General features: G+C 36.6%; 1 protein-coding gene across 12 annotated transcripts in view; it reads left to right on the top strand.

The window, feature by feature from the left end:
* PTPRK (protein tyrosine phosphatase receptor type K) overlaps positions 1-27196 on the top strand; it is a 376393-nt gene that overhangs the window by 260046 nt on the left and 89151 nt on the right. For all 12 annotated transcript variants that reach the window (XM_077782214.2, XM_085576521.1, XM_021547162.4 and 9 more), the window contains exon 8: positions 26482-26784. In XM_077782214.2, the coding sequence (XP_077638340.1) occupies positions 26482-26784 (303 nt within the window). The remainder of the gene's footprint in view (positions 1-26481; positions 26785-27196) is intronic.

The following is a 27196-nucleotide window of genomic DNA, read 5'->3' as shown; positions in this document are numbered from 1 at the left end:
GTTAAAAACTTCACTATGATGAAAAATAACACTGAATTTGTTGAAAATTCTTACAGTGCATTTGGTGTCAAGCTATATATTCAGGATTGGTGTGCCAATTTTCTGGGTTTGGAGTTAACTGTTGACACTCAGTAAACCCTTACACATAAAAAGATATGAAGAAATGCTTCATTGTTTCCTTTGAGTGAGGGTCTTCTTCTCCTTTCAGTATGTGAACTTTATTAATGTATTTTATTAACTTGTCTTATATCAGAAAACATAAATACAAAGGGAAGAGAGTGATGGGCAAAAGAGGTGTAAGAGATCCTAAAAAAAAATTGCAGACATTTCCTAGCATTTCAGTCTTCTATTAAAGATTATGAAATTTAATTTATAGTTGCTTTTGGTGGTGTCTGTGCCCAAAATGCCAATAAGTCTTGTGAGAACTAGATAAAACTCAATCTTATAAATTGAAACTGTTTCCTTAGCAGATTAAGAGTAAAACTTAATGGAGGAACAGTTTTGTGGGATTTACTGGAGGAAAAAAACGTGGAGGAACAGTTTTGTGGGATTTACTGTGTTTACCAAGCTGACTGCCACTAACCCTTAGTTACAGAACTGTCTGTGCTTGCCCTGTTCTCAGTTGCTAGGAGTTTTAGTTGTCTTTTGCATGGGGAAAAAAATATCAGAAGACTTTGGAGATTTCTAGATGCAAGGACTAAGTGCTATATATTTGTTTGTATCAAAACTACAGAACAAATATGATATCCCTAAACTTTCAAGAAAGGATTTAACTCTTCACAAGAAATCTGTGTCAAGGGAGTGTTTTTTTCTTTTCCTGTGTGAATCCTGTTGGAGTTGTAAGCCATTGAAAAAAATCACATCTCAGCAGAGACTTGTTAAGACCTCAAAGTCTAACCCCCATAGATTCTGACTGTATTAGAATACAGCTGACCATACTGTTGGAGGTTGAGAATGTTTTCTGCTGTTGTTCTGGATTGCCAAAAGTAGTTTCCATCTAGACAACAGAACAGAGTAGGACACAAGTGTGTGTTCCTCTGCTCTTCAAAGTCTGGTAATCTGGCGTCACAGGAAGGAAGTGCAAAAAAAAGGAAGGAGAGAAGAACCTGGAAAATGGGAAAACAGGCAGGAGCACAGACAGAAAGTTCGACAGAGTGTAGGTTGAATAGGAGCTGTAAAGCACCAGTGCAGAGGAGACAAGAATGGAGGCTGGAAATAACTGGACAAAAGTCAAGGGGAGCAGCAAGCCCTCTAAAAGGGCTTTTAGAGCTGGGGCAGACAGCAAAGATGGGACTAAAAAGGGGAAGCTTGTGGGATGACTAGTGCCACAAAGACTGGCATATCTGCCGTAAGAGGAGAGACTGAGAGAGCTGGCACTGTTTAGTCTGGACAAAAAAAGATTTAGACGAAAATTATCCATATGTAAAAATACCTATTGAAAAAGCAAAAGAGGCAGTGGGCACAACTGAAATATCTGAAATACAGGAGAAGAAACTTTACAAAGGAGGTGGTCAAACATTGAATGAGGTTGCCCAGGCAGACTCTGGAGTTTCACTCAATGGAAATATTCAGTACCTGACTGTGCCCTGAGCAGCCTGCTGTAATTGCTGACCCTACTTTAGCCTGCAAGTTTGGTCTAGACAATCTCCAGAGGTGCCTTCTGACCTCAGCTGTTGTGTGATTCTGTGACTAGGGCAGACTGGAATGCAAGCATTCTAATGAGAAGCCTGGAGACAAAACAAAAAAGTATATGTGAGAAGTAATACTGGCAAGGGGAGTTAAGTAAGGGGAAAATTACATGTGGGTCACAGAAAGCCTACCGGATAGATAAGAAAGGATAAGATTTAGAGAAACCTGAGAAGGGATCCTGAAATGTAGTCTGCATCTCACTGTTTTGTAAGTGCCAGCATAAAGCTGCAGAAGTGACAACGAAGTCATCCCTGCTAAATGATATTCGATGTCGCTAGGTTGTCAATCCCTCCCGGTTGCCCCATTGCCTCAAAGCTGCAGTCGTCTCCACTGGGGACTTGAAAGCACAAAAGCTATTGATGATCCTGGTAGTTTTCTGTATAATAGCACAAAATGTTGGTGAAGGAAAAGTTACACACAGGCATCAGAAAGTTAAGTTTTTTTTAGTTAAGAAATGCAGATTTTGATTGCCAGTGCAGGCTCTTATTTGTTCTTCTTCAGGGTGCGTGCTGAGATAATGTGCAGTTGTCTCATTAGCAATAATCTTTAGCTCATTCATTGAAGAGGATGATTGTACTCCAAAGTGTCTCATAAAGAATCAGTTATTTTGTAAAGGGGTTCCTAGGCAGTAAGACCCTTACTGGATTTCCAGAAAGTTAAAACTCCTTGTCAAACAAGACAAAACAGTTCAAGAAGGGAAAGAAACCTTTTTTGATGGAAGAAATTGAGCTCCACTCTCAAAAACCTGGATTCTCATTAAATTTTTGAGTGATTCTAGGTAGGTCTTATTAAACCCGTTCTTTCACAAATGGCTATTGATAGAATTTAAGCTGGGCCCCTGCACTGGGTCCTGGGGAACAACCCACAGAACTGCTCATTTTTTTCAGCTACAACTGGATTGAGTGGTAATTTTGCCCTGCAAAATATTTAAGAATAGTAGCACTGTTGTGTTTGTGACAGGCAATGATATAAGAAGGTAGCTGTATGGGGGGAAATGATATAATTTATTAGACCCAGTGGTACACGTGAAAAATAAGCAAGCAAACTTTAGGGCATATGGGCTCGTGCTGAGAATGAATGACTCTGTTTGCTGAACAGTCCCTGGACTGTGTGTACAGCTTCCAAGGCTGGGTAAGAGGCAGAGCTCAGCCTGTGTGAGAGGCAAGGGAGGCCTCTGCTAGAGAAAAGGGAGTTTTTGACTTAGAAAATTAATACATTTTGCTCTAGTGTGTTTAATACACTATTGATATGGTTAGTTATGTGCCTGTGTGACTGGCAAATGTGATAATAATGCATTGTTACCTGCTTTGGCATAGGGAAATAAATATCAAATTCAACTATTAATTACCAAGATGTCTAAGCAGAGAATGCAATTAAATTCTAAGTTCAGTATCTTTGCCTGAATTAATTTACGGTTTTATTGTCTTTAACAATATGAAATATTCCTATGGTGATTGGTAATGAAACCTTGCCTGCTTGCACTTGATCTGATTGTGTGTACTGTAAGTATATTTAAGTAGATTCTTTGGCCCTACCCATGCCACACTGATTTTTGCCAATTTTCCCCCTTAATCTCCAGTTTCGGTCTAGTTTTCTTTTTTCTCCTTTTGAATCATAGTTCAGACCATTGCCTTTTTCTCTTTCTCAGCTGTCTCTGAGCATTCATAGTCTTTGGCAGACTGCCCAGAAGTGCTTGTCCTCACCAAATACCATTCACGTGCTTTTAAAGTGACACTTGATTAAGAAAAAGGGAAAACTAGTATCAAAATAAATAGCAAGGTTAATACAGGCATAGCTAGAACATTAGACCTTGAGCCCATAGCTTTTTGTGATATATTTTGAAACCAGATGAAATCTACTTAATTTTTCTACTCTTTGCTAGAAAAAGTCACAGTGTGTGATTTCAATTTATTTCCTAATTCTGTAGAGAATGTTTCATGTTCTAGCAAATTGTCTTTACATAGGGAACCTCTGAGCAGTGGGGAGAGACAACTATGGTCTAGGGCTTTGTTTTTCATATTCCTTAAATATTTTTCAGTTATTTTCTGACCTCTTTACTAATTGCAACATTTGAGTTAACAATAACTAATTAAAATAAAGCATACTTGATTTTCTCCTAATTTCTATAGAGACTTCATTATCATAGCTGAAGAAGTTTCCAAAGGTGTCTGTATGGTGTTTGCAGAGGGATAGGATTTGTGTACTTAGGGATCCAAACTGTGAGGCTCTGCCCAGCCCTCCACAGGACTTCTCTCCTGCTCCCAGCCCCCAGACAGACCCCAAACCCCATAACATCCTGATGGGACCACTGACAGCTTTTTGTTGACTTTTTTTTTTAAAGAGAACATCCCCCATCCTGCCTTTTCTCATCCTTTTCCTTCTCTTGGAGGAAGGTTGGATGTGTGGATGTCTCAACTGACCCTTGGCCCCAGCCCCAGGTGCACATTTCTGCCTGGCAAGCACAAAGGTGAATTGCAACTGCTTCCCAGGAGAACTGGGGACAGCTTGATAAATGCAGGATCTTCACAAGAAATGAAAGAGGCATCCCATACTTTTGTTTGTCCATTTACAGCCCTGATCTAAGCAAAATTCTGAGTTTTGTAGCCCATTTCTGGGTACTAGGGACAATAAAATAATTCACTGTGTTTTCTCTTGAGGATTCAATAGATTAATTCATCAACCAGCAGATGTGCAAAGTAGCTGCAAATTAGAAAGCAAATTTCTCTGAATTAAATTGTTTGGATTTTGAATTGAATTGTTAGAAAAAAATACCTTTATGTTATAAGAATATCTCAATTATTTCACTATTTCCCAGTTAGGCAGAGTTGCAGTTTTGTAGGGTAGAGATGACCACAAGTTGCATCTTTCCCAGTGTTTCCCAGGCTTCTACAGTCAACCAGGTTATATTCCCTGTGCCTGTGCAGCTGCCATCCTACCACCACCACGGTGGGCTGGTAACATCATTATAGCTTTTTCAACTTGGTCACCAGCAGGGTTCCACTGTGAGTTCTGGATTTATGTTCAAGCAGCAGAGGAGGTTTTCAGGCAGCTTTAGGAAAGTTTTGAGCAATGCGGATATTAACCAGTGGTGAAGATAGAGAGATAAAATGGGGCTGGTTTTATTGTACCAGGTAATAAATTTATTTGTATGAGATGACAGCTATAGTCTTATATAAATTTTTAGGCATGAATCTTACCTACTATTAGTTTTAAAGATACACTGATACAAAGAGGTTTTATTTAAAAAAGTTATATTTTCCCTAATTAAAATTCAGGGTTTTTTTCTCCACGACAGAAAGAAGTGAGGGTATGTCCAGATGCATGAAAATACTGGCTGTTAAAATAGACATTTAAATATGGAAATGATAAGAACTAGCCTTAACTTTTGACCTTTTTTTTTTTTAACTTAGGGACATCTTTGCTTGTAATGCTGGATTAGCAGCACTGCTTTATTTTGCATTTAGATGGCTCTGTATTTGCAACAGAAATTCAGAGAAGTAGTCTTGGAGACACTGAAATTTTCATCAAAAGTTTCAGAATAGTTTAGGTTGCTGATTTTCAAAATATGCATGCACAGCACCATTTAATCCCAAGCCTGTCATTAAAGCAATCATGCTACATGTTCCAGTAATTGTTTCACTTTAGTTATTTCACTTTTCCTAGACTCACTGTATCTGGGCAGAAGTTGCTAGCAAGCAGGTGGCTGCAGGCAGACTGGGAAGCTGGGTGAGATGTCTGCCAACCTGATGTGGTCGTGGACTTACTGTCATCATTCCCACTTCTGGTTTAGCTTCCATCCAAGGCTGAGAGTTTGGGTGGATTAATGACAGGAAACTCTTGTCCTTTCTCTCTCCTAGACTGAGGGAAACAGGTCACAGACTTATTTTCCTTTCTGCTACCCTGCTCATGCTTTTAGTACTATTGGGAATCAGAGGGAGGCAGGATGGAGCTAATTTGGGCTGCAGAACACACGTGTCAGTAAGCTGTAGGAGGGCTAAGGGGAATAACACTGAGGTGTGGGAGTCGTTTTCATCAGAGATCACCTCCACCATTACAGCAAGACTAATGTAAGTTGTATGTCCTCTTATCCTTGGAGAAGGGCAAACGTCCAATCTGTCTGCAGTTCTGTGATGGTTGAAAGCAACCTCACTGAATGTAGGTATTTTAGGATGTACTAGTGGAAACAGAGCAAGCTCAGTGCCAAAGCTGTGATATGGTAGCATGGATTCCTTATCTTTAGAGATTCAGAAGCAGCATTCATTAACCTGAGGAGCACTTGGGCAGCTTTCTTAGTAAATCAGGTTGTACTGTTGCTCCCTCCATATCTGAACCCACCATCTTCCTGCTCTCTTCCCTCAGTCTTAAATCCAACTATTCTTGTTGCTGGGAAACAATGTCCCTGCCTCAAGCAGTAATATTCCCCACTGGTTGCTGAGGCTGTTAGCCAGCATGGACAGGCTGGGAAAATGCCTGGCACAAACCACCTTCTCATCTTGTAGAGCTGCTGCAAAATCTGGTCTTTCATATAATGGTGTCATTTCCTTGTGGGACGCATGAATGGTGCCTTAGTTCTGCCTGAGAGCCAGGTTAGCATTTGTGAAAGCTATTAAAAAGTTTGTAGATGTCAAGTAAATGTATATGATTAAATAAGTGATTCTACTAGTATAATTAACAGATGGCAGGAACAATTATATATTCATATTTCAGGCCAACAACATTTGGTAGATATAATTGCCTTACAGGTGTTAACTGCCCTTTATCGTGAAATGAGGTGTCTCTAAACACTGAAGGTACTCAGCAAAGTGACTTCTGGTTATGAACTTACAAGGAGGTTAATGGCTTTCCTATTGCACGTGATGTTGTAAAGCTAAATTCAGCTCCTAAGTCCAATACCAAACCTAAGAAGGTGGAGGGAAGGAGATTAATAATCTGATTTGTAGATAAAAGTCACTGAGAAATACAATGGGTTTAAATTCATTTTAATGTTTGAGAAATACAAAGTCCAAATAGGTGTTCAGGGATGAAGAGACATCTGCTGGAATAATTCCTTGGGTTTTATTTGTTTTTTCCCCAAATTACTTTTTCTTCCCCTTGTGTAGAAGAGTAAATTGCATGTCATTTGGGTTAGATTCTAGTACAGATTGTGATAACCTGTAGCCAGAAAAGTAAAAGTGAATAAGTAGGTGGTAAGTTTATGCTCATTTTGTAACTTTTTTTTTAATAGAACCCAAAAGTGATTATTCACTGTAAGTCTTATATAATAAGGTTGCAAAAGATGATAACTTGCATATGTAAAATGGTAAATTGTAATTTTTGAAGTTCCTTTGGTTTATGCATTATATTTAGCATTTGATTTAAACAAAAGGAGCTAAACCTTAGACCAATAATATTATTATTTCAGCATTGCATTATTTGATTAAGGCTGTTCAGTTGAGATTGTTATTTATTAAATCATTTAGGCAGCTTAAACACTAGCTTCCAAGACTACACTTAATATTGGAAGTCTATATTGAAAATCATATTTATATACAGTGGTGGTTCCTGCATTGATGCTGATCATGGTTTTCAGCAGTGTTTGCTAGGGTGCACAGCAATCATCCTCTTCAGACAATTCAGAGATGTTAGGGGAGAGGGAGCAGAAATGGTGTGGAAGAGCAGAAAGAACTGAGTCTAGAGACTTCTCTCAGAATAAACCTGAATAGAATGGAAAGTGTTAATGCTTGTAAGCACTGCTGGCTGGATGCTGAAGCACAGGGTACACACCTTTGAGCTGTATCAAAGCTGCTATGGTGATTCCAAGAGTTGGGTGGGCTGCAGTGCTCCAGCAATGGGCTCTGCTGCCTGTGCTGGGCATGGCATGGCTCATGCCCACCTTGATAAGTGCTAAAACCTTGGGACCTGAAGCACAAAGAAATATTCCTCATCATTAAAATGTTTATCTCCTTCATGAGTTTTCTTGTATTAAAAATGTCACTCACATTATTCTTCTTATGCAAAATCACAGCAAATGGCAAAAGGTCAATGGTAGCTGTCAAGATTATCAGAGAGTAATTGTAGCAGTTTCATGGCACATCAAATGTGAAGGCTTTTATTTAATAATAGTTCAGTGGAGTGGCTGGGAAGTAAATATCAAATGCAAAACAAATGCAATGTGAAAGGAATGCAAGGGTTTGGGTCTTTTTTTTTTTTTCACTTTGTGGATTTGTTGCTCTTGCTCCTTCAATCATTTTGAATCCCTGTATTGCCACAGCAGATGTTTTATCTCTTCCATCTCTGATTATGTATATCTGACAGTTTTGAAGTCTCTGCAAGTGTGACTTGATTATATCATAATTTCTTTCTTTTATAACTTTCAAAAATTTTTTTTCAATTTTTATTCTGATGGAAGAGTATGGAAATGTACCATTTCAGCAAAAAGAAGTTCTAGACCAAGATGGTTTTATAATGTGACATACTTTGAAACTGAATGTCTGTTGTGAGAATAGAGAATTAGATCTTCTTGAAGCAGTTTTGACAAATGCTGCTTGGCTTACCAGTTGTGCATTAGTGACAAACAGGATTGTTGAGATTTTGCTATTTTCTTTCAGAAGTGTCATATATGTGAAAATAGCACAATGCTGTGGTAACGATCCCATATGTTTGAGGGAATGGAAGGAATTGTGTGTTATGTACTGCAAGCTTAAAGGTATAGGGCAATGTTAAAAAGAAGGAAAGAATGAGGAAATTACTTTAAAGCAAAACATTTTAGTTTTCAAAGTCCAGAAAAAAATCCCATCTTTTCCCTCTTTTTTTTCTGTTTTCTGTTAGGAGGGTATGAAATTAAATATTTGGATTTTTTTAAAAATTTTATTCATTATTATCACAAGTGATAATAAACTGAAAGGGAAGGTGGTTCAGTATGCAGTGGGTACATTGTAGAGTTAACCACTTAAATCTTAGTTTAAAACACTTGGATTTTTGTGTATTTCAGTGCAAAGTGACAGCTGTTTCCCCTAATTTTAATATTGAGTCAGTTTGCTGGAACCATTTTAAGGGTTGGGAAGCTAATTTTGAGTTCTGTATATGAATTGAACTGGAGCATGTTTCACATATGGACTGTAGTTTTATTTTTTTTTTTTAATATTTCAAGTAGGGATTTGTTGCAATTTAAAATAGCATTCACAGTTTTACTTGTTTGGGTTTATTGGACTGCTTGTAAAAGACAGAGTTGGCTAGCAAAACATAACCAGTTTAGAAATACTGCATCAGGGTTTTAAGAGTGATTTATTAATTCTGGCACCATTGCAAGGAAATAATTAATTTTCTGTAAAAATTATTTAATATGGATTACTATGTCTATGCTGTGCCTTGCTGATTTTAGTGTGCTTTAAACTTGATTGCATTTTTGAAAAAAAAATCTATAATTCCTTTTATACTATTTTACAAAGTATTGTTTTGTGTATTTAGTTCTGTGTGTTGAGGGAAGAAAAAAGTGATTCTGATATCTTCCTTATTTGCTGAATTACCCTGTGTGTAGCAGAGTTGAAAAGGAAGCAAACTGCATAATATTTGTACACAAACCAGGGGATGATGTTGCCAGTGGCATACAAAGTGTATTGAAGGAGGCTTTCCAGGGCATTTGATAATTGTGACAGGAGACATGTGTTAAATAGCTAAAAGATACAGATGGAAATACATACCTCAGTTAAATCTAAAATGTGATAATTAATAAATGTGATAATAAGTGTTCAATATACTGATTATCTACACAAGAATTATAAAAGCTTCTTTAAATGTTAGTTGTTTATCTGTATATCAGCTAATGAAGTTCTGAGGAGGGGGAATAAAGTACAAGGAATAGTTTAAAATACTTGTTTACTGTGTTATGAATAGCTAAAACCATAACTTATAGGATTTTCCCTGAGGTGTTTGGAAAGTTTTTAGTGTGCTGTTATTACAGATGTTGTATTACTAATCCTAGACTCCAGCTCCTAGAGTAAAGTGGAAGAGGGGAAAAATTCAGGGAATTTTTTTACTGTGTTAATTCAATTCAGACTGTGAAATTTCCTCTACTAGAATTCAGTTTTATTTCAGGCTTTGTAAATTCAGCATCTAATGTCTTGACCAAAGAAAAAAAAAAAATAATTTAACAGCTTGTTTAGTGACTTATAGTATTCAAGTGCGAGACTGAAGAAAAATAGATGAAGAGGCAATCCACTCCTGCACGCAGCATAGGCACAAGCCTGTCTTAACCAAAGATGTTTCCTTGCTTTTGGTGTGACTTGGTTTGATGTGGAAGAGAGGTGGGAGAGGGTAATGGAAGGCTGGCAGCTCAGGTGTAATTTATGGTGGTGTTGTGTCCCATCTGTTTTTTTCCATACAAAACCTGAGCTCTTCAGAGATGCCCCTTTTAAATTGAAGCCCGGGAAAAACAGCAAGTAAGACAAGTCCTGGCATTGCTCTAGAGAAGGTTAATCCTGATTTTTAAAATCCTTTTCTGATTTGAAGGCTATAAACACATTTTGTGTCACCTTTATGTTCACAGTGAGTGCCCTAGTTTTATATCTCTTGTTTGCAAGTAATAAATGCAAAATACCTTAGGTTTTTGCCTTGGTGCTGAAATCAAGTACCTGATGTTGCTGTATCTGTATTTGGAGTTGCTGATGATATTCTTAGATCAAATAAAGAGCAGGAAGATATTTTTCTTACCTGTGACAGGAGAATCCAATGCACCTGAGGCTTTAAAATAGAGCAGGTTTGGATTTTAAGATCTAAGAGAGCTGAGTAGGATGGGGGAAGAGGAGTGTCTATGGAGAAAGCAGAGAGATGCAGCTCATGAAGCCTCCTGGACGCCCTGGTGAGCTGTCAGATCTGTCAAGATAGACACTGAGGAGCTCTTGTTCTGTGACAAAGACTCTGGTAAAATAGCTTCCTGAATGAACACTTTCTTGGTTTTATCCAGATAACATAAAAATGCCTGTTTTGCCCTTATTACTTACTGCTTAAATTTTTCTTTAGAGCTAATTTATGAACAAATGTGGCTGTTTTTTTAATAGCTACTGATGTCAGCAAATGTGCCATGCTTTCAGGCTCATCCTAAGTCTGAAAAGACACAGGCCTCATTCTTCTACCTAAACCCTTGCTTCCACTGGAATATCTTGGAAGGACAGTGGAAAAGCAATCAGCTTTCATTTAAACCCACTAAGTAGCACTAAAATTTCTAATGCCTACTTGTAGTTTAAACATTGTTATGTTGGTAATGCCAGAAGAGTGTAATTTGGAAGGGGAGGAACAATCTGACATTGAGTGGTAAAACGAGTAGGTTATCTGGTTTTATTTTAGTTGTGTTGATATTTGTTCAGATATTTGAGTTATTTGGTTGAAAAGTAAAACAAGTAAAACTGACAGTACAACCCCAGTGCTGTGATTTTCTGGTCAGAAGCTGCAGGAACATTTTAAATGGGCAAGAGGATTAGGTTTCAGAGAGGTGTCTTTATGTTTGGCCTTTGACTCTAATTCAAGTTCTCCTTGGGGAATCTTCAGTGACTTTCAGCAAGGCACAAGTTTTTGAGAAAAAATTGTATGATTGTCTTTTGCAGTCAAGCATGACTGCATTTTTTAAAGTGTTTATACAGGGAGAAGTCATAGCACTCTTTCTCCCTGCATTGGCATTCTTTTCTGGTTTTGTTTTCTTTTTCTCTGCTGCTCGTAATTGTAATATTTTAATACAGACTAATGTGTGTATTCATAGTCTTTATTTTGAGCCATGAGCAAAGTGAAATAGTAAATATGTTTGCAGATAAAGTTTATCACCCTTTAACCAGTGATATTTAGATCTAATTTTTTTGCATCTTTTGATTACATAATACAATCAAACTTCTGAGCTGTGAAGTGAGAACCTGCAAAGGCAAGATATCTCACATTAAAGGTTTATGACATTATACTTAGAATTGTGTACTTGCTTTGAGATTTAAATTTGAAGCTTCATTTTTACCTTTTTTCCTCCTCTGATAGTTTAGAGATATAATAGATAGCATGGCTTACTGTCTACACATGAATATAAATAAATACATGCATTTAGAAGAGGTAGTACAGAAACAGAGAAAGAGTTTAGGAGGATGTTGAGCAGCAGTCACCAAAAGTTCTTTGTGTAGTGGTAGGGCTAAAAATCAGGGTCAGCACTGGGAGAAAAGATGTGATTTTGTGAGTATGACCAATATTGATAACTGGGTGCACATCTGGTGTCCATGCTTTCAATACACAGCTGCAGATTTGGGAGGAATGGAGAAAAATGCCACAGAGTTGTGGCTTAAGATGTAGACTTAAAAAAGGTGACTTAAAGATCTCAATCATACATGTCTATCAGAGAGAAGGAGTTAATTATACAGTATTTGTAGAGGGGAATAATATTATGTGGTACAAAACACCTCTTTCCTCTACAGGAGGTAAAATGTGAGAACCTCAAATGGCTGCATGCTGAAGTCAGGCTGATTTGAATTAGAAGTAAGGCACAATTATCTGTCTTTAACAGTGGGCTATTAATCATTGGAACAAATTACTGAGAAAAGTGGTGGGAACAGACAATTGCCATAAATTATAACTTCCTGAGGAATTACCACAGGATTCAGTTATTGGTTTCACCAGAGAGGCATATTATGGAACCCAAATACATTATCTGAAGGAAATTGAACTCAAGAAGTAAGACAGGACACATAAGGCTGGATATTATCAGCTATGTAATACCAAAGCAAAGGCATAATTGTAAACATAGCTACAGCTCCATCATTTGTTTTTGCTTCATAACAGTATCATTAAGGTGATTTGTTATCCTATTGTCTTTTTTCAAGGAATGTTAAGGAAATTAAGGTTTTTAGATTTTCATATTCAGAGGGAAATGAGGGAAACACAAATTCTACAGCTTCACTTACTTTTGCAAGGACTCAGTATCATTTTGCTGTCAATATAAGCTGGTATCTTTTGGTTTTATTAAATGTCCTTCTCAAATGCCAAATGCTGATTGTTATAATGAGGCTTCTAAAATAGCAGGTTGCATAAAGCTTTCTTTCCAACCAGTACTATTAAAGACAAAGCTGTTTTTTCTGTGGACTATGTAATTTAAATTAATTTCTTACAAATCTGTAGATTACTTCCTCTTCCAATATTTTATGTTTAGGAAGGATCTATTAATTCTGTTTAAAAGAATTAAAACCAGCTCAGAGTGTTTTGAATCCTTTCTAAGAGAGATAGCAGTTTTCCTAGTAAGATATTCAGTCATGGCCTGATCAAAATAGCTAAGCAAGAATGAGGCTTCAAAGCCAGCAACAATAAAGAAATCAACCAGACATTTCAAATAAATTTCCTTTTTCTGAGAATTATTGAGTCTTGAAACAAAAAATCTGAATTTAAATGGAGAGCAGCTTGAAGAAAAAACTCTTGCCAAACTCCCCAGCAACCAAAGTAAATTTCATTTTATACACACTGCTTAATTAGGCAGTAGTGTTTTTGTCCAAAAGAAGACAAGCAGTCTGTTGTCCTTTGGGTTGAATGCCTACTGGAACTGTTACTTGAGGGACACATTCCTCAGGAGCCAAGCTGCAAGTAGAGCATGGATTACATTCTTTGCTTGGAAATTTCTATGGCTGTGGTGACTTTTCTCTGAAACCATTTAGGAGCTGGGCTTGGAATTCTCTCTTTTCAGACTGTATGGCCCCCTTTCCTGCAGACTGTGTGTCACTTGGATAAGCCAGTCCTGCAGCCCTGGCAGAAATACCCAGTGGTAGATAGACCTCACTATTAAGTAAACAAGTTCACCCTCTTAGCAAATGACTTGATTTAAATGCTTAGCTGTGAAAATTGTATACTCTGTTGCTCTCTTCAGTCTCTGTATAAAGCCTTTGCTCAAAACCAATTAATAGAGATTAGTAATTTTGTCATAATGTTGAAAAAGTACTGTACTACCATGGTGCTATAGCTGTGAGAAAAGACTGAAAGCATAAATTTCACTAATCATACTGGTGATTGCAATGTTAGCACAGCTCGCAAAATGATATTAGTCAATTTCTTATAGAACTCTAACATACCTGATTTTTTCCTAGATGTTAAAATGGGCTTCTATGCCATGTACATTCATATAACTGTTGGCCACTTCCATCTTATAATTTGATTAAGAAGTAAAAGTAATGCACTTAAATGCATTACTGCACACTTATGATGATTCACTTCTCTTCTTGGGCTCTATTATAATGTTCAGTAGAAGTAAAATCTGACCTAAACCCTCTAAACAAACAAAACAAAATATCCAAAAACAAATTTCTAGTAGATAGGTATGATAGCCTAAGGATTATTAAACAAGATAACCCCTACTCATTTTGTTTAGATGTCTGCCCCTTGCCAAATATCTTTAAATAGTGGTGTAAAATATGCAGATTAAAGTACAGTGATTTTCTCTGTTCTCTAGTATAAAAGCATAGAATCATTTAGATTGAAAAAGATTTTTAGGCTGCTGAAGTCCTACCATAAACCTAACACTGACAAGTCTACCATAAAAACCACAGCTCTAAGTGCCACAGTCATGTGGTTTGCAAAGAGGAGAACTGAATTCTTCTGTTCAACTTTATTTTGGTCATTTATCTTAAATACTGCAGTTAAAAATAATATTTTTAATAGGAAAAGATGCTTCTTGTATTCTGCGAACTGTAAAGTTGTGTGTCAAAGAAAGTGAGGCTTGGTGAAATATGAGTGAAGAGCCTTGTCATCTAACAGAGGTCAGTGCCAAATACTGTGAAGCAAGATCAAAAAAAAAAAAAATCGGATGCTTTCTTAGGGAATTGTGGAATTCTCTGCTTTCACCAAATATTTGGAAATCAGCTCAAGCCTTGAAGTCACATTCATATCTCCTCTCCTTCTGACATGACTACTGTCCCGAGAGAATGTTGAATTTACCTCATTGGGGATATCCAGAAACAGACTGGATCAGTTCCTGAGCAATCTGATACAATTGCCTTGAGGAGGAGATGGAGTTATATGACCATCTGAGGTCTCCTTCAAGCTGAATTGTTCTGTGGTGCCATGATTTAATCTGCCTTCCAGATATCCAAGTCAAAAGCAACAAGTGAATGAATGGCTGCTGGGAAAGACAAACATTCTTGGTGTTTTTTGATTTATTTTTTTTTTTGACTGTTAGCACATGTCCTTGTTTCAGCTCAAGTTAACAGTAATATTGTATTTTTGCCTGAATATTAAAGTAGCAAGGGAAATTTGGAAGGCAAGAGCAGCCATAACTTCAAGTTTCAAATCAAGGAGAGGGGAAGAAGGTGGTTATGGAGAATATGGCCAGTAGGAGAATAAGGCTATGGATATGGATATGGATATGGATATAAATAGAATTAGCTCAAAAAGCCAGGAAAAAAACCCCAAAACTTCCATTGCTAGTCATAAAAACCTTTAAACAAATTCTGAAGAATTTTAGCTTTTTTAGGCATTAGTCTATTTTTAGGCATTCTGTAGATGCTTAATTCTGCAAATTATTATTGTTGTTGATAAGGGTTATGAGCTAGTGGCTTGATCGTGGTGACAAGAGGGGATGGTAGTAGATTGCATGTGTGCTTGTTATGTTGATCTCCAAAAGGTTAGCAGTAAAATGGGGTGCCAAAAAATTAAAAAAAAAAAAAAAAAAAAAAAAAAAAAAAAAAAACTGGCAGATACCCAGGGGAATTTTTAAGTCTTTCAGTAATAAGGTGAGAGAAAGGGATTTTTCTTATGTTTATTTTTAAACATTTATTAGACTCAGCAATAAATCTGGTTTAAGTGACAGTATAATGCTGGTGTCCAGCAATTAACCTGCACTTCCAAATTAATACTGCATTTGCCTGTGCGGCCTTGACTTGGCTAATTGGCTGTCTTTTCTTCCTTGCATTCTGTTGTGAAGGTATGATGACAGTGATTCAGCATGTACAACACAGGCATAAAAAAATAATTTAATGCTCCACTTACTCAGCAGGCGTGATTGACACTCTCTTGGGTGGCTGCTGCAATAGAGCTGGTTGGGGGAGCACGTTGGCACATGCTTTGCTGTAACAGTGATGCCAAGACAACTGTTCTAGTACAATATCTTTTTGAAAGTCAGAATGTGGTAAAATTATTGAATATGATTGACAGCTTGAAGTAGGTTGCTCTCTAGATGGGTGTCTAGAGCAAGAAAGCACGTAGTAAATGGTGATGACTCCTGCTGATCTTTTACATTTGCATGTGAGTGAAAAGTAGATTTGTTTTGTTTGCATTTATCAACACCATCGGTTCTTTATAAAGTAAAATAGTTTTCTCATTAATTACTGACTTTTTATAAAATCACCTGATTTTGAAAAGACAGTAAGTTATTATCCACAGCATCTAGGGTTGTTTTTCATTTGCTGGGTTTGTCACCTTTTTGTATTGCAACTCATCCAGCTTTACTATTGACAGAAAATTCTTTAGGATCATTTTTCATTACTGTTTTTTAATGAAGAAGCCAGAAGTGTTCAGAGGAAGTTTGCAAAGAGAAAATTGTTTCTAAAATGCATTAATTTCTTTTACTGTAGGTGAATTATTTTATGTTTTCCAAGTTTCTGCTTAGACAGGAAAGAGCAGCTTGGTAGAACACTAAATGGCTGAAAATGAAGCAACAGGGCAATTTCATGAGAGCATTTTATGCAGCTAAATGGAAAAGTATTATTTGACTTTCATGACCTATTTTAGAAAACGCTTCCCCAACTTGCTAGAACCTCTGTCAGCAAGGCCTTTTCATTGCTTTTATGTTCTTTTTGCAAGGACCTTCTTTCACAGTGGCTAAAGGTGCTTGTGAGCTCACTTCTGCAGAGCCCTGCTTATGTTGAAGCAGCTCCAGGAGCAAAAGGGTTGCAGGATTCAGTCCCATTTCCCAAAATAGTCTTGCAGATTTTGCAGCCACATGGGATTAGGAAAGAGCATTGATACCATGTCAATTTTGCCCAGACAGCAAGACAATATGAAAAGGAAATATTCCTTCATCATTCTTTTCCTTTCTTATAAGAAAGTTTTAAAGAACTTTTCAGAAAAAAAGGCTCTTCTCTGCAAATTTCAACTTAGGGCTGTATCTTCTAATGAAAATGTCATGACTGTTCCATTAGCAAATCATGGACAACACTTTGCCTGCTGATGCAGGAATGCAATTTTTTCTCACTCGTACATCGCGTCAAGGGACAGTTGAATTGAAATTGGGACACTTAAAATGCACAGAAGGTTGTCTAAGATATCTGTAAAGAAATATAAAATTAAGGTATTAAGAAGATTATTCATACAGGTACAAGTATTGAGTTGTGGTAGTCATTTGGCAGTGGTGATTGACCAATGATTAAGGAGTTTTCTTAGTCATGTTTAGTCAAACTTTGGCAGGTGACTGTGTGACTTAAGTAATAAAATTTCATTGAAATTAAAAAATTGTACCATTTCACAGTAGGCAAGTAACCAGCTTAGAAAATAATTTTCCCTGTGGCCCCTTACCAGCATTTTTAGAATTCTTCATACCATTGAAAATGGTTTCTGATCTTATTCAAAATTTTAGTGTTAGATGAAATATTCTTTGTTTCTGTATTTTTTTTCCCCCTGAAGAAAACAACTTGCTTATACTATCAATTTGTGTTCTTAAATTTGTATGAGCTAATGAAGAATAAGAAGACAATTAATTAAATAAATTTCCAACTGCTTATAGAAAACTTTTCTTTACAATAGAAGCTACAGGTGTTGTCATTCAACATTTAAAAATAAATTACCTGGATTTTTCACTTATGGGACAAAATACATGCAACAGAGGCATTGTATATTACAGTGTTACTTTTGGTTTTAAACAACTTAATGAATCTGTGTTTCATCCAAGGTTTATAATATGCATTATATAAAGATGTTTTTCACTATACAATATATACATTGCATGATATGTAGTCTTGTGTTATTGAATTTGTGAAAGGGGCTAGATTAAGGTGCAACACAAAGTTGTTATTGGGTTTTGCCACACAAGCACAACATTGGATGTGTTAGTTCATGGGCTGTGACCAAGGTAGAAACTCAAGACTTTGTGGGTTGCAGGCAGTGGGATGGAGGATGGATGGTTTCAACCAAGACCCCAGGGGCAGCAGGAACCAGGTGAGGCAATAGGGAAACAGGACAAAATCGGGTTGAGACCATTTCAGTAGGTGTGAAGAGACAAAGAGGGTGAATTTTGGTGGATGTTTTACCTGCCTGTGAGGAGGTGAATTTATCTGCACAGGTCTGAGTGTACATGCACACATACAAATTGTATACAGGTTTTAAGTGGGTATCATAAGAATTGCCTGCAATTCTCAATTCTTAGTTATCAGAGGTGAATATGGCCTTTTTTCCTAGTCTAAGTACTTTGTGCTTACTATTGTTTATTATAGACTGCATTCCACATTTTTAAATTTATTTCACGTGATGGTATTTATGCTTTCTAACTTGGAGGACTGAAAGTTTTCTACACAGGAGAAAGGAACTGAAGCTTAAACTCTATCCATAGAAAATTCTTGTTTAGCTTATTCACACTGCTCCAACTTAAGTCATTTTGCTTAATACTCATTACATCCTAAGCTCCCAAATATATAGTTTGTAAACAAAACCATAAAAAACATGTTTATGAATGTGTATTGGAGAGAAATTAACAATATATCACCTAGAGCAATAATAGCAATTTATGTTCAAATAAATGTTTGTAAATGCTTTCTTCATAGCATTGAATAGTTAGGTTCACTGTTAAGATGGGTAAAAAGTGTATACATGTGTGTATAAATACACACTACATGTTCTTTATAATATAACTATTATTGCTTTAGATTTTATCTTTCATTCTGCTTTAATATAATCATGCCCTGATATTTCAAGTCAAAGGTTCACTTTTTCCCCTATCAGTAATAGTTTTGTAAATTTGTTTATTGATAATTGTAGTCCTGAACAGGCTTCCTAGGCATTTTGTACTGTCAGACTTCCCCTGTGTTTACTCTTGCAGTCTGATGCTTGTTGATATGCTGATTTTTTTTATACTATCAGATAGGTTTTGTTCATTTGGAAGAATGAAATTAAAGAGAACATGCCAGCTTTTCCTCTCCTCTCCTAGATGCTATAGTTACTTTTTATTTAAACTCAGATTTAAAAAGAAAAGAAAAAAGAAAGTGGATTTTTGGAGCTAAGCTAAACTAGAGAAGTCAATAGAATTTATTATCAAGGGATGTCTAATCTCTCAAACTAATACAAGACTTTGCAGCTATTGATTACATGCTAAGGATGCATAAACTGTTAATCATGCATGGAGGCAACAGAATAAATGTACTATCAAGAGAAAATGGGCAAATAATTGTCAGTAGTGCAGTTATATTTATCTGTTTACTACACCTATGATGCAGGGACAACTGTGTTTTGCATCCAAAAAGATATGTTCTAAAAATATATTGAATATCCCCTCATTGCTACTGAAACTAGTGTAGTAGAGCTGATTATCTAAGTAATAATTCAGATATTTTCTTTAGCTCCGTGAAGTATGTGGTTAATAAGAAATTTGTAAGCTGGCTTAATAAATCAGTCACTAGATGAAGTGAAAGAAGAAAAAACTCATAGATTTTCGTGCAATTGTATTACAACATTTGTTTGCACCAAAATAAATCTGTAATGCTAACAGAGTATAAATATGTTAGTTTCATTTATTCTGGGTTCATATTTCACATGACAAACAGATGGACATGCTAATACACAAAAAGTTAATTCTTTCTATGTTTGCATCAATATTTGTTTTGTATTATGTATGTGTCACACATTTGAGAAGGGAGATGCCCAGCAATCCCTATGACTTTTGTTGTGGGAATAAGTACCTGTTAATTTTTTCTTTCTTGTCAGACTGCAGGAAAGACTTCCAATTGTACTACTTATGTCAACTTCATTAACTTCTCTTCCTTTGGTATTCGGTATTTATTAATGCTTCTAAGTTTAAAAAGACTGAAAGGCTGAGTTTTCAAATGTGGCTGCCTAAAACCAGATGTTTATATGCTGATGTGTAACAAGATTTAAAAAAAAAAACAACAACAAACCAACCGTAAAAAACCACCCAAAACAAATGAAGTCAATGCAACCAAACAAAAGGCCCTACAAGCAAGTACCTCTGTTAGGCTTTCCAACTTGCATTTATCTACGTGACAGATGTCCTGGTTTTTGTAGGTTCTGAGAATGAGGGAGTTCAGGTACTCCAACAGTATGATAGTATTTTATTCCAATAACATATGAAAAAGGCATATTGATGCTTTATATCATCCTGCATCAATACTGATCCAGTTGATAATATAATCTGGTGTGGTTTAGGGCTGGAATACAGATCAAGTAAGAAGAAGACAATCCCTGACTAAAGGTAAGTAGTTCATGAACTATCACTATGTAGTAAAAATTGGGGCCAATGCTGATAATTATTTTATGCTTTTACTTCTAAGCTGTCTTTAACCCTACTTAGAAATGGTCAAAAATCTGCCATTTACAGACAAGAAACTTGAATAGAATTGGCAAGATTTATTTTGTCATACAGACTGGTTTATGGAAATCAGTCTGAAATGCATGGCATTTTAGGGATGACTGAAGGATCTGCCTGTATTATCATCATATTGTTAAATAATGGAGTTATTGGGAGTTAATCTGAAGTAAATTCTCTTGGACTTGTAGGTTAATAATCCTTGGAACTCAGGGGCTTTAGCATGGATATTCTAGTACAGCTCACCTTACCTAGGGATTTTTGTTAGCTTTGTTCATAACATAACTTAATTACAGTTTGCTCCTTTGACAACAGCACATTACCCCCAGAAGTGCAGAAGTGATCGAAGTTGATGTGCATAGTTCTTGCTGAGGCTATGGCTGTGTCTTGAAATATTTAATTCTAGTTTGGTCCTTTTTAATGAGTCATAAACTTCTCTGTTCAGCAGTCTTAACCAAGTTTACGATGTCAGGAGTTTAGTAGCTATATTAAAAAATCCTTTCTCTCTGATTCATCATTTGCTAATAACAGAAGTAATAATTGAGAGCAGAGCAGCTGAAATGAGCAAGAAATCTTTTGTTTATTGTTTCCTTACTGCACTTCTGACAGCTATTCCTATGTGGGTTGTGCTTTCTTCAGCTTTTCTCTCTTACCTTTCTTCGAGGTGCTTATCAGGGGTCTTTCAGAATAATTCTTCACAGCAACAGGACCGTAACTTTCTTTTTCCCCTTTAAGTTTTGAGAACATTTTGGTTTTATAGGACCTTGCATGAACTGAGAAAGTTCTGCAAGGTCTTATAAAAGGAGCAACAACCACGGTGATATCTTAGAATAATCCTCTTTTATTTCCCACATGCCAAGGAAAGAGTTACCCTGGACAGATTAGGAGAAGCCACAGGACAAGGAGGCTCATGTTCTAATAGAACAAATGTTGGGGAAATTCCAGTGGCTGTTCAGACTGAGAATATTGGCAGAAATATAAGGGCTTTTTTTAGTCTGTGTAGTTTTTGTGTTAAAAAGCAAAATAATTAAAGGAGTCTTGGTAAGAAACAGTGTGCTTTAAAGTATAGGGTTATTACCTGTACTTTTAAAACAATTGTCATAGATTTGCTTTTCTATATGAGAGTTTTCATTTAACATAGGCCTCACATCTCTCCTCAGTTCCTTCAAATGCAAAAATTTGTGCATTATTGCAGCTTCCAAGTCCAGTTAGTTTTCACCTGAAGTGTCACCAATGAAGGCTACCTGGGTTGCTTTTAAACTTGATAAGAATTTCAGTCAATGTGGTTAAAGAAGAAATTGGAAGTCGGCTCCTCAGTGTAATGACAGACTAGAAAGAGTTCAATGGGGAGGAAGGATCCAAAAGCCATCCCCAGTTAAAGGATTGAATACACAGACAGTGTATAACAGGATATGCTGGTTTTTGAGAAGCGCTATCTTTATCTGAAATGTTTGTGCTTTAGAATTTGTCCAACTGTTTTCCATTTCATATGAACAAATCTGGTTGCTTGTCAGAAGATCTCATTTCCCTACCTCTGCCAGGTACATGGAAATTAAACTGTCTTACAGTCAATATTTAGGATTTCTGAGAAAAGGCAGCAACAGCAGAGCACATGCCACACTTTGCTAGCCTCTTTGTATGGGATTTTTTCACAGCTTTTGGGACAGCTGTTTGTCTCTGGTTGACAGCAGACAAATACATATAATCATTAAAAAGAGATTCTGAGATGAAATGCATGCTCTCACCTTACTGCTTCTACAGCTGTGAATGTTTTTGTTTTCACTCCCATCTCTGTGTAAGTGAAGATAATCTCTACAAAGAGGCTTGATATTGACCTGTCATATCATGTGTTGCTTATCAAGCACTAAAGAAATTGAATTTCATTTTATCTTCTATCTGGAGAGTCTTATTAAATCATCCTGCAGTTGGAAAGGTTGTATGGGGTCAACAGGTTCTGTCTCTTTCACCATCTATCCCTCTATTGTTTAGCTTTGGTGAATTACCAAAATGTTCTTTATTTTATCACATAATGTTGGGTTAAATCTTCTTGATCCAGAAATTGTTGTGATCGAGTGCCACATGCATGTAATTCTTTTGCATTGTTTCTGGATAAGGATTAAGGATTTAGTAATCTGTACAAATGTACAGATCTCTTATCATTCTGTTTTTTCTGTTGTTTTGATATTCCCTCAATGCCTCTGTTTTTAATTGGCTCAATGAGGCTAAAACCAGTCAGATTGGATAATAAATATGAGTCAGCAAGCACTTGGTAGTATTTGTGTGCCAAGACACAAAGCAGGGGTGAGGAGGAGAACAGAGATGGTATTGCCAGGTGTTAAAAGCAAAGGGCAGAGGGAGAAGCTGGCTGGAAGTAGAGGTAGAAATGGGGTGGAGGTCATAGCAGCATCCCGTGGGCAGGCAAAGTCTGGCAGAAGGGAGCCTGTCATCATTAGAGGTGTTCATGAGACTCTAAAGGTCAACCTTGCCACTGCCACCATCACCACCAAATCCTCCATATGCTTTGTTGTTGGGTTTCTGTTCGAAGATCTAACTCTGCCAGTCAGGATGTTCTAAGAGCTTGATGCAGTCACAGGATATTGAATTTCCTGCAACAACAGAAGTCCTGCATACTTTCTGCTGTCACCACAGAACTCCCTCCAGCCTTTTATCTGATGGAGAAAAAGGCTTGAAAAAGATAAATAAATTCTGAATATCACCTCCCAAAAAAATTTAAATTTGAAATACAAGATTTAATGAAAAAAAAAAAAAGCTGTTTCATTCAAATTTGAAGCTCTCAATCAAGAAATCTTTCTAAAAGAATAAGCCAAATTATTGTTTTTCAAATACCATGTCCTTATGCTCAGATATTCAATTAGTGTCTGGGCACTGTTATGCTTTTTCAAACTTGTTCTAAGAAAACCTTTAAAAAAACCCCACCAAGCCTGTTTTTTAAAAAGGACTGGAGTGTAGGATTGGAGTTAGAATGTGGAAGCATTGGCACATGCTTTGTACATGAGCTTTTTGCATTGCTGCAGCCTGGTGTCTGATGGCCACCAGTGACCTGGCAGCTGGGTTCCATTTTCTTGTGGCCCTGGCAGTAATTTGCTCTGTAGCTTTGAGCAAGTTATTAACTTTTTTTGTGCCTCTTTCTCTTCACAGAAAAGTTTTAACACCACTTACATGTCTCATAGGGGTAATTGCTAAATTAATGTTTGAAAAATATTAAGTGCCTTCTGCCATCATTATTGACACTCCAGTGGACAGCTTAAGGATTGAGTGTAAGGTATTTTGAGGGCATCTTATTTCTTCCCTCTTTGTCATACGGTGCCTATTTGACATGGGTAATTCAACAAAGAAGTAAGAATTCATGTGCTTGAAAGTCTCCCTGTATTTTGGATAAAAGTTCTAGATGTGACTTGAAGAAGAAAGATGGGAAGAAAACTGGGAAAACAAGATGTGAATTGAATTATTTAGATTAGCAGTACTCAAAGAGTATCAATAAATGAGAATGCACTAATTGAAATAAAATCCCTGTAGGACTAAAGAAATGTTTCAGTGAAACACAAACCCTAAATTGTGATGGGAAATTAAAAAAAAAAAAAGAACACTATTTGCTCCCATCATGATCAAGGCTATTCTTAATGAGATGGTTGAGATCTTTGGGAAGCCTACTCAAAAATTCAATAGCGCTTTATCTGAGAAAAGTAATTATTCGAAGATTGCTTTTTACTGAGGTGTTACAGATGGAGACTTTGTGGTGTGGTAGTTTAAAACAATTGGTCTTTACCTCTAGAGATTCCCAAGATGAACATTGCCCAGAAGAAAGAGTAAAATTGTGTTTTTAAAGCATCGTTTTAGGAGCAGTGGGACAGTTGGCAGAGTTTACTAAAGCTGTTGAGAGACTCTGCAGACTTTAATTACCATCTCAATATTGCAGAAGTTGTTTAATTTCTGCCAAAGAAGGGAATACTTGTGAAAAAGCGAGATCACACTCTGTCTTTCATTCTTTCCTTTTTGACAGGTGAATAAAGGATGCTTTTCATTATCTCCTTTGATGCTGTGACACATTTGTAAAATTTGCATAGAATTGTAAAATAATTTTTCTTTAAGTTTAACAAAGCTTTTAGTTTTTTTTCTTCTCTCTTGAAAGTGCTGTGCTATATAGTGTAAATGCAGTTTAAATCTTGTCATGGGAGATCCAAAATGAAAATGTTTTCTGTTACTGATTAGTTGGCTTCAAACATTAATAGTTTCAGATGTTATGGTCAGACACCAGGTGTTATGTTGTTTTGATTCCAATAAGTTTTGAATTCAGGTTTGAATTCTATCTCTAGTGAGAGTGGTTAGAGGCACAAACTGGAGTAGGAGAACAAAGAGGAAATGACTAAAATGAGAAAAATCATTCCATTTCAGAAGGACAGCAGCCTATAATACATTTCCTTGGTGAAGGAGATGTTTACTCTTCTAGGCCTCAAACTCTAAATTAGAGTATGTATAACTCTTAGGAATACATGACATTTACACTGTCATTCATGAGAAAAGGGCTGATCTTTTGTGTGTATATATATATATATATACACACACATAAATATGTACTTATGTATTTGTCTTAACAGTTCTCTTCCTACATGGCACTTGAGTGTGTTCAGTTTTTCCCCAAGTGCTTGCAGTAGCTGAGGGAATACTCATTCTTTGAAGACCCTTATCAGCTCCTTTAGGAGATCTACTATGTTGCCACTTTTTTTTCTTTTGATGACCACCTCACACCTCTCTATACTTGCTAAAGCACAAGGCGCTGTTTTCTCTATAAAACCTTGGTTTTTTCTCCCTTTCTTCAAGTCTCTTATCTCTCAAGGACCTTTTCAATGCTATCTTTCAGTTTCAAATCTCCATTGTTACAGTACACAGTGTGTTCAGGGAGCTACTACCCAGGAAGTCTTCATATTTAATTACATTTTTCACTGTATATGATAAATCAGTACTTAATGGCAAAGGTTATATATGTGCTTGTTCAAAATGTAAAAAGGATAGATCATGGCAACAAATAGGTGTAATTTTTAGTCCTCAACACTCATCCTGTTACAAGGAATACCTTTACGTTATATTTAGAATTCCATTGTTTTGATGTTTGAAACGAAATGTTTGCAGTTTGTCTGGCAAACTGCATGATGAATACATTACACTGATTCACATTTCCTTATTTCAATATACCATCTGTGCTTTTGGCTGGTTTTTGCCTCGTTGGAACTCATCAATGCAAGTTACAAAGAACGGTTATACTCAGAAAGAGAAATACTATATTTCACTTCCTTGAACAATTTTGAGTGCTTTGACCTTAAACCAGCAAGGACACAAGGCTGAAGCTGTATCAACAACAGCCTTTATTTTCTCTGGTAAGGAAGCATATACTAGCAGGGTATATTTTCAGTGAAACTCTAGTATATACAGACATGGTCATGATTTTCATTGTGTAATCATTTTAATTAAGTTCAACAATAAAAGTTACTCGTGCATGAGGAATGAATGCACTAGAGAGACAGCGAAAGATTGATGACATCTTGGGGAGCATCACGTACTCTGCTGGTGGAAATGCACGTGGGGAGAGCAGCTGAGCTTGGGGAGCAGGTCAGAGATTACCTGCTCAGAGAAATCATGGTTTTGGGGTTTTGAAGGAATAAGGATACAATGGGAATATCCAAAAGCACTTTTTTGTGCTATTTCCAAGGGGTTTTGCTTGAATGAAGAACTTCATTACTAAAATAATAAACACTAATTAATATCTGCATCGTTTTTGTAACTGCTAGTTTAGTAAGGTAATTAGTATAATTAGTATACAATGTTGCTTGGTGGCATGATAAATCATGATTTAGTAAATGTTCACTCTTTACCATTATGATGTATTATCTAATTTACACAGGTAAAAAAAATGGAAAGGGTAAGGGGGAAATCAAGAAGGGAAGCCAGTAGTGACAGCTGGGTGGCTTTTGGTCACTCTTCTTGCATCTGTTGCCTGTATTCTCAATTGCTTTGAATTGCTCCACTGATAATTAACTGTTCTTTTTCTCACTACTGCTGTTTCCATCACTGACTAAAGACAGGACAAAGTGGAATGAAGTAAAAAAATTAAAGAGATCTTTTCCTCCTGTACAAAGGATGATACTTGCCTGTTTGTTGGGTGCTTCCTTTACTCTCACATTCCTGAATGCACCATCTACCAGCTACAGTTCAGTGCTGGATGAAGAATGTTAACAGTATTTTCTTCATTATGCTCTATTTTCTAGAACCTATGAGAACACCAAAAACACTGAAGATTGCTGAGATCCAGGCCAGACACATCGCTGTGGATTGGGAATCTCTGGGTTACAACATCACTCGTTGCCATACTTTCAATGTCACTATATGCTACCACTACTTCTGTGGACACAACGAGAGCAAAGCAGACTGCTTGGACATGGACCCCAAAGCACCCCAGCATGTTGTGGATCGTTTGCCTCCCTACACAAATGTCAGCCTCAAGATGATCTTAACCAACCCAGAAGGGAGGAAGGAAAGCGAGGAGACCATTATCCAGACAGATGAAGATGGTGAGTTAAATGTTCTTATTGAAACTACATCCAAGTCCATTCTAGGCAGGTGGAAGGAAATTACTTTGTGTGTTACAATATGTATCACGAAGGGTGGATGTTCTCTTCTATTAATGTATTAATTAGCCCCAAAATGGCAGCTGTGAACGTATTATAGCTGTCGCCCTACATATGTAGCTAAAACTATCCATGCATCACAAGTCAAACTGGATCTCTTTCTCCAGAAAAAGGGGGATGGTTTCCCAGTCTCTCTAATACTGTGTTAATGCAGGTAACAAGAAACATCTTCACAGTATTAGGTGTAGTATTTGAAAGTTAATTCTGTAAATATTTAAATATTGAGTTCAATGCTTAAAGACTTTATTTAGTATTTTAAACCTCCATAGCAAATATATTTGAGCAATAATTTATG

This window comes from Lonchura striata, chromosome 3 (assembly GCF_050655825.1).
Source record: "Lonchura striata isolate lonStrDom1 chromosome 3, ASM5065582v1, whole genome shotgun sequence".
NCBI classification, from domain to species: domain Eukaryota; kingdom Metazoa; phylum Chordata; class Aves; order Passeriformes; family Estrildidae; genus Lonchura; species Lonchura striata.
The sequence above is the reverse complement of the archived record's forward strand: the minus strand, read 5'-3'. Positions and strand labels throughout refer to the sequence as shown.